General features: G+C 48.3%; 1 protein-coding gene across 1 annotated transcript in view; it reads right to left on the minus strand.

Annotated features, from left to right (window-relative positions):
* Nucleotides 1-7,887, minus strand: part of UBR2 (ubiquitin protein ligase E3 component n-recognin 2) — a gene marked incomplete in the record, with an annotated part of 138,529 nt that extends 130,642 nt beyond the window's left edge. The window contains 2 exon segments of the mRNA XM_073628435.1: nucleotides 6-265; nucleotides 7,771-7,887. Of these exon segments, the coding sequence (XP_073484536.1) occupies nucleotides 6-265; nucleotides 7,771-7,851 (341 nt within the window).
* Between the last annotated feature and the right edge of the window lie 531 nt (nucleotides 7,888-8,418).

Genomic DNA, 8,418 nt, shown 5'->3' on the forward strand with positions numbered 1-8,418 from the left:
CCCACCTGCAGGAGTAAGTTGGTTCACCCACTTTAAACACACGGCCACAGAGCTGGGAGGGTTTATTTGCTTGTTCCAACTTGTGAAACCCGATGGCTGGGTCTTCTCCGCACACATACCACTCCAATGGTCCCAGGAGGACATGCTGTGCTAGCATTTCTTCATGATCAGTAACTGGGTCTGCCTGTCGGCAGTATATTTGAGGGACATAGTGGGCGAGATGCTGGTAGACTTCTTTAGGCAGATCAGTTGCTTGGAGCCATTTCTATTAAAGACAAAAAACACATATGAATGGGGGAACTCAACACTTCATCATGGCAGCAGAGTTTCTCCTGGTTCACCTCCTCCCAGCTATGACACATACAGAGTGGCCACACACTGGTCCTAATATTCTATATTTCCTAAATGTAGCTGTTAAAGTAAAGGTGGTCACTGATGATTGAAGAAAATGCTACTATAGCAGGATGTAGCCCTTTGAGCTCTAGACATATTTTTTAAGCAAGCAGAAAGCACCCGGTTTCCCCTGAGCTATGTGTCATGTCAGATGACACACAAAGCATGAGAAGTCACATCTTGCTTTTCCAGCAGTGTTCATCAGCTGCACATCTGACAAGAGGCTGGTGTGTGGATTTGTGATTAAACCTCAACTCTGGGAATGAGACAAAATCTACGCTTATAGCAGGGGCCCCCTGTACTTCAAAATGTTGAATGCTCGTTAGAATAGGGGTGCAGGGATAAGCTGCATTACTTGCCTTATTCCTGGCTACAGCAGGCTTCCTCAATCCATGTGACTGGTCCTTCATAGAATTCTTTCTAAAGTACTTTAGGCTGTGGTTATAGGCTATCCCCCTCACTCACAATGCAGGGTTATTAATCCTGCACTGCAAGTGATGGCGACAAGGGACTGCCCACAGCCTCGAGCTTGAGAACAGCGCTGGAGTCTGCCAGGGCCAGGGATATGGCAAGCAATAGAGCTTATCTTTGCATCCCTAAATGAGAAATTAGCCCTTGCATGGATTGGGGGGGGGGGGGGGGGGGGGGGGCAGTGCAAGGGTACATGGTTTCTTATTCTGCGAGTTCAGCTCCAAAGAGACCCAGTTGCCAGACCGTTTATTTTAACAAAAGTATTCCCATAAAATTATACATGACTTCATTGTATTCTATTTATGTTATTTACCTGTAAAAACTTCCCTTAAGAAGACATCAAAAAGCACAAAGACTGCTCCTGGGCTGAGCCATCATAGATATGATGTCAACAGCCTCAGCAAATTCAGAGGGGTGACTCAACTGACCCTCTCTGAGAAGAGAGAGAAAGGAGAGAGCCACTGCTCTTGTTATATAGTCGGTAAGGTTAAAAAAAAGACACAGGTCCACCCAGTTCAACCTGTGTGTGTGTGCTTGTGTTTATGTCAATAGTACATCGTATAGCCCTGTATGTTGTGGTTAAGATGCCCATCTAATAGTTTTTGAAATTATCGATGCTCCCTGCTAATACCACTGCTTGTGGAAGAGAATTCCACATCCTTGCCGCTCTGACAGTAAGAACCCTCTATGCAGTTTACGCTTCTCTTCTAATTTTAGTGAATGACCGCGTGTCCTTAAATTCCCTTTCGTTGAAAAGTATGGTATTTGTACTTCGATATCATATACCCTCTCAAGCGGGAATAGGTTCAATGCTTGTAGTCTTTCCCCATAGCGGAGGTCCTCTAGTCCCTTTATTAGCTTTGTTGCCCTTCTCTGGACTCTCTCCAGCCCCAGCAAATCCTTCCTGAGGACTGGTGCCCAGAACTGGACAGTATATTCCAGATGCGGCCGGACCAGAGTCTTGTAGAATGGGAGAATTATCGTTTTATCTCTGGAGTGATTTCCCTTTTAATGCATGCCAATATTCTGTTGGCTTTGCTCGCAGCAGCCTGGCATTGCATGCCATTACTGAGCCTGTCATCTACTAGGACCCCCAGGTCCTTTTCCATCCTAGATTCCCCCAGAGGTTCTCCCCTAGCAAGTAACTTGCATTCATATATTTTTGGCACCCAAATGCATTACCTTACATTTTTCAACAATAAACCTCAATTGCCCTGTAGTTGTCCACCCCATTTATTTGTTTAGGTCTTCTTGCGAGGTTTCCACATCCTGCCTAGAAGTTATTGCCCTGATTAGCTTAGTATCGTCCGCAAATACTGAGATTGAGACGTTTATCCATCCTCGAGCTTGTTTATGAATTAATTAAACAGGATTGGTCCCAGCACAGATCCTTGGGGGACCCCACTTTCCACACCGGACCATTCCGAGTACTCCCCATTTTGCACAGAGCTGATCGAGATTGAGCTCAGTTATCGCCAACATTCAATAATCCTCCATGTGTGCACAGATACGCCGGCAGTATCTGGGGGGCATCCTGTGCACAGAAGGATTTTTACCTTAATGCAGAGAATGCAGTAAGGAAAAAAACTTTAAGGCTTTAGAACCACTTTAATTTACATAAGGAAAAAAAAATGCTGCCAGTAACCATGCAAAGTACTTGATTTCCTGTATTTTCGCTGTAATTTTTTAGGTTGGTGATATGGTGTTGGTGACAGAGTCTCAAACAAAAAACTGCTATGCCTGGCTTTTGTAAGGCATAGTGGTAATTTATAGAGGGTTGCCAAAACTGTATATATGGACGCCAGAAGGAGATTGAGCATAGGGCCATCTCCGGGTGAGAGCGATTAATGGGGCTTCTGCGGTGCGTGAGAGAACCCTCTATGGGGCATCTGTGGGGAAGAGGATGATAAATGTCAGCAGTTGCTGGCTTTTTAGGTCTGGTACTTCGCTTTGTATTTCATTCTTTTATTGGCATTTTTGTAGAAAATAGTACATCCAATTAGAACTGTTATGCTACTGTATCAATAAAGATAATTATTTTTGTTAAAATGTTTACAATAACAATGCTCTTTGAAAATCAATCCCTGGTAGACTACTTTTCAGAGGTGTTTGACAGGCTGTAAGGAATCGTTATTTTGCCTCCTCACCACCTGTTTTAACCCCTAAAAATCCATCGCATTATCACTGCGTGCATTGCACTCGGTTTTTAAAGCGGAATTAAACCTCTGAATAAATCTCCTCTCCGCCCCTCTTCTACTCTGCCATTTTTCAAAATATTTTCAATTATCCTCCATGTGTGCAGATACGCCGGCGGTATCTTCCATTTATGTGGGATCTGGCAAAGACCGGCGAAACATCTGCACACGTGACGGATTTCTGTGTTAACTCCCCCCCCCCCCCCCCCCCCCCCCCCGGTAAACTGCCGGTAAAACACTGAGCTATTTTGAAGAGCTTTCCATTCATTTTAATGGAGAGGGATGTTTTTTTCACTTCCCTGGCAGCGCACTGTCCTAGTATGAAAGCATTCATTGATTTTAACGGAAATAGGTTTTTATGATCTTTTCAGGTGCTTTTTTTTAGCGTAAAATCGCCTGAAAAGTGTCTCAGTGTGAAAGGGGTCTAAGTAACTCACTGCCTTCTTGGATTGCTATGTTACACTAATCCCAGGAAGCAATGTTGGGTTTCACTCGGAGAGCTACTGCAAGGCTACATTTCCTTAGAGCGATCAACTGTCCCTAACCGCGTCACTCCACATATGATCAAATCTGGACACTGGAGAAAAGCTGAAGCCACTGACAGATTGTCATTGCTTTGTACAGGCGCTAAGTGGCTGCAAATATCCACATCTGCCTGAGAGTCCATCTTCAAAAATTTGCTGGATTTCTGCGGCAGCTTGAACAATTTTGTCGTGTGAATGAGGAATAAAGAAGCTGATATTAGGCTCTGAATCAGGCACTCTTACAGAATCTATTGGCTTTTTTTCTTTGTATGTAAGGTGACTTGAGTAATGTAAATATAAAACTATCAATTATTGTTAGGTCCCTTGCACACAGGGCTTTCCTGCTGCAGTGCGCCCCTCCCTGTGTTTCAGACATTGTGCATTTAGCTCCATCCAGCTGCAGGCTGCCATAGATTATGACATGTTGCCTGCTGCACCTGCATAGATGCTAGAATGCACTTTTTGGTTAAGTTCTATTGGCAGATAGCACGTCTAATTTTATTTGTTTTCTTTTTTTAATGCACAATAAAAAAAATTGTGGAGAATAATACTTCTCTGTGTGTTTTACTTCAAATGACATTTTGGGAGTAGGCAGTTACATTTTAAAGAATACAATGTAAAATTGACAAGGGACACCAACATAGTTGTATCTTTGATCTTAAAAACTACAGGATAATGTGTTGTGGTAACTTGCCCCAAAAAAAAAAAAAAAAAAAAAAAAAAAAGCATAATAATGTTCTTGATATCACTAGAAAAAAAAGCCTTTGAATATTATGTTTGCAAAAACTCCATCAGTATCACCAGCAAAGCAGCTTCATTATTATCCCATTACAGAAGAAGAGAATTGTGCGCTGCATTTCAAGATTTCATAATTTGCCACGTCACGAATGTCAATTCTCCATTACAAATGCTAGTTTACAAGACCGACCGCTTCTGGCTCATCCTTGCTTCCGATCATGTGTGTTTGTACTTTGGACTTTTGTCTGACGGACTTGTGTACACACGCTCAGAAAATCCGACAACAGACATTTGTCCGTGTAAAATTTTAAAGCCTGCCATCCAACATTTGTCCGCGGAAAATCCGACAATTGTCCGATGGAGCGTACAAACGGGTGGATTTTTCCGCCAACAGCTCCTCTCATCACACATTTCCCGTCGGAAAATCCGATCGTGTGTACAAGGCTTTAGGCTTGGTTCACATATGTTGCAGCCGCGGGTCACAGCAGGGAGTCCCTGTTCACCAATTCAGGTGTGAATCGGGTCCGAATTTCTGCCTGGATTTGCACCTGAATCGGAACCAAAGACGAACAGGACCCCTTTTAAATGTGTACTGCGGCCGCCCCGGAGCTGTGTGATCCAGATTCATAGAGAGCCGGTCACACTCTCCTGTGATGCGATTCGGATGCTGGGAAACCTGAATCCAATTCACATATGTGTGAACCCGGCCTCAATCATGGGTGACAATCTAGAGATCTGGCTGTGTCCTTCAATCAGCAGAAGAGGAATACTGTTTCACTTTCACTTTTTCTCCTTGCATATGATTGGACATTTTTTTGCAAAGTGAAACTTCTCAATCACTCAGCTCTGGGAAACTTCCCATGTAAACAGTCTATCTGCCTTTAGTAAATCAACCCCAGCATGTCAGATGGTGCATGGAATAAAGCAGGCAGAGCAGAAAACGGGTGTGTGGTACAGTGAGGCAGAGGGTGCAGTGGTTAGGCCAGGTGCTACAAATAATAGAGAAGATAGTGCAATGAGTTGGAGAGGAGACACAATACATACACAGCAAGTATGACAGATGAGGCGGAGGATTTGGACAAAGGTGTGGTGGGTAGGTAAGACATTTCTGGAGTAACACAGGTGGTACATAGGATAGTGCAGGTGGAGCAGTGAGCAGGGACATTGTACAGTGGGTGGAATAGAAGGGAGAGTGAGTAGTAGAAATGGTACAGTGGGTAGGAGAGAAGGTGCAGTGAGTAGGGGAGATGCAGCGATAAGGAGGAGATGGTATAGTGGGTAAGTGAAGAAGTGGAATACATAGGGAAGATGGTACAGTGAGTAGGGCAGATGTTCAGTGGGCAGGAGAAGAAATTCAGTAAGTAGGGGAGATGGTACAGTAGATAAGAGGTGTAGTGAATACACAAGACTGCACAGTAGGTAGGAAAGGAGGTGCAGTGAGTAGAGGAAATGATACGGTGGGTAGGACAGGTGGTGCAGTGGGTAGGACAGGTGGCACACAAGACAGAGGTGCGGTGGGTAGTAGAGTTGGTGCAGTGGGTAGGACTGGTGGCACACAGGACAAAAGTGTGAGGTGCAGTGGGTAGTAGAGGTGGCGCAGAGGACAGAGGTGCGGTGGGTAGTAGAGGTGGTGCAGTGGGTAGGTCAGGTGGCACACAGGACAGAGGTGCGGTGGGTAGTAGAGGTGGTGCAGTGGGTAGGTCAGGTGGCACACAGGACAGAGGTGCGGTGGGTAGTAGAGGTGGTGCAGTGGGTAGGTCAGGTGGCACACAGGACAGAGGTGCGGTGGGTAGTAGAGGTGGTGCAGTGGGTAGGTCAGGTGGCACACAGGACAGAGGTGCGGTGGGTAGTAGAGATGGTGCAGTGGGTAGGTCAGGTGGCACACAGGACAGAGGTGTGCAGTGGGTAATAGAGGTGGTGCAGTGGGTAGGTCAGGTGGCACACAGGACAGAGGTGTGAGGTGCGGTGGGTAGGGAGAGGTTGTGCACTGGGTAGGACAGGTGGCACACAGGACAGAGGTGTGAGGTGGGTAGTAGAGGTGGTGCAGTGGGTAGGACAGGTGGCACACAGGAGGGGGTGTGTGGTAGGTAGTAGAGGTGGTGCAGTGGGTAGGACAGGTGGCACACAGGATAGAGGTGTGAGGTGCGGTGGGTAGAGAGGTGGTGCACTGGGTAGGACAGGTGGCACACAGGACAGACATGTGAGGTGCAGTGGGTAGGACAGGTGGCACACAAGACAGAGGTGCGGTGGGTAGTAGAGTTGGTGCAGTGGGTAGGACTGGTGGCACACAGGACAGAAGTGTGAGGTGCAGTGGGTAGTAGAGGTGGTGCAGTGGGTAGGACTGGTGGCACACAGGACAGAGGTGCGGTAGGTAGTAGAGGTGGTGCAGTGGGTAGGACTGGTGGCACACAGGACAGAGGTGCGGTAGGTAGTAGAGGTGGTGCAGTGGGTAGGTCAGGTGGCACACAGGACAGAGGTGTGCAGTGAGTAGTAGAGGTGGTGCAGTGGGTAGGTCAGGTGGCACACAGGACAGAGGTGTGCGGTGGGTAGGAGAGGTGGTGCACTGGGTAGGACAGGTGGCACACAGGACAGAGGTGTGAGGTGGGTAGTAGAGGTGGTGCAGTGGGTAGGACAGGTGGCACACAGGAGGGTGTGTGTGGTAGGTAGTAGAGGTGGTGCAGTGGGTAGGACAGGTGGCACACAGGAGGGGGTGTGTGGTAGGTAGTAGAGGTGGTGCAGTGGGTAGGACAGGTGGCACACAGGAGGGAGGGTGGTAGGTAGTAGAGGTGGTGCAGTGGGTAGGACAGGTGGCACACAGGACAGAGGTGTGAGCTGTGGTGGGTAAGAGAGGTGGTGCACTGGGTAGAACAGGTGGCACACAGGACAGGGGTATGTGGGGGGGTAGTAGAGGTAGAGCAGTGGGTAGGACAGGTGGCACACAGGACAGAGGTGGGTAGTAGGGGTGGTGCAGTGGGTAGAACAGGTGGCACAGAGGTATGCAGTGGGTAGGACAGGTGGCACAGAGGTATACAGTGGGTAGGACAGGTGGCACAGAGGTATGCAGTGGGTAGGACAGGTGGCACACAGGACAGAGGTGTGTAGTGGGGGTGGTGCAGTGGGTAGGACAGGTGGCACAGAGGTATACAGTGGGTAGGACAGGTGGCACAGAGGTATGCAGTGGGTAGGACAGGTGGCACACAGGACAGAGGTGGGTAGTAGGGGTGGTGCAGTGGGTAGAACAGGTGGCACAGAGGTATGCAGTGGGTAGGACAGGTGGCACACAGGACAGAGGTGTGTAGTGGGGGTGGTGCAGTGGGTAGGACAGGTGACACAGATGTGCAGTGGGTAAGGAATAGGGTGCAGTTGGATCCTTCTAGAAGCTGGCAGTGTGGTGATGGTGGGGCCCTGGCTCATACTCAGGGGCCCCGGTACACGGAGGGGTCACTTACCAGCGCCACATCCCGGGCGGAGCAGGCCAGCAGCTCGCTGTCAGTCCCGGAATCCTCGGCCTCCGGTACAGAGGACGCCATCTTCACTGAGCAATAGACGGACCGGAAGCGGAAACACGTCACGTAGGAGACAGCCTATCCCGGAGCGGACGTCGGAGGTCCCAGCTGTCTGTGTGACTACAAGTCCCAGCATGGAGGGTATGCGGTGTAGGAGAGGGAACATGCTGGGAGTGCACATCCCTCATCCTGCGCGGTGTATACATCTATCCCATGCTGGGATTTGTAGTTCTCTGTGTGATGTTGGAGGAATGGGGACAGAACAGGAAGTGAGAGGAAATCTCAATAAACATCCTGCTTAGACAGGTGTCCCCATTGAGAGATGTCCCCTCTCTTCCTGTTCTGGGGACAACAAGAAAGATTGTAGATTTCCCATCACCTCCTGTTACTGTGACAATAGCCAGCAGGGTCAGTAGAGAAGGGGAATCTCCCCAATGACACACAGACAGCAAGAAAAACCTGACAGTCCCAGGGACACAGATGGAGAGCAGTACAAGCGCACATATATGAGGTGGCGGGGCATTAATGCTCCCCCACCTGCTGCATGCATAGCACTGTGATAAAGGGGTTCATAATGCATCCAGATCTTTC

Source organism: Aquarana catesbeiana, linkage group LG04, assembly GCF_042186555.1.
Source record: "Aquarana catesbeiana isolate 2022-GZ linkage group LG04, ASM4218655v1, whole genome shotgun sequence".
Classification (NCBI taxonomy): Eukaryota; Metazoa; Chordata; class Amphibia; order Anura; family Ranidae; genus Aquarana; species Aquarana catesbeiana.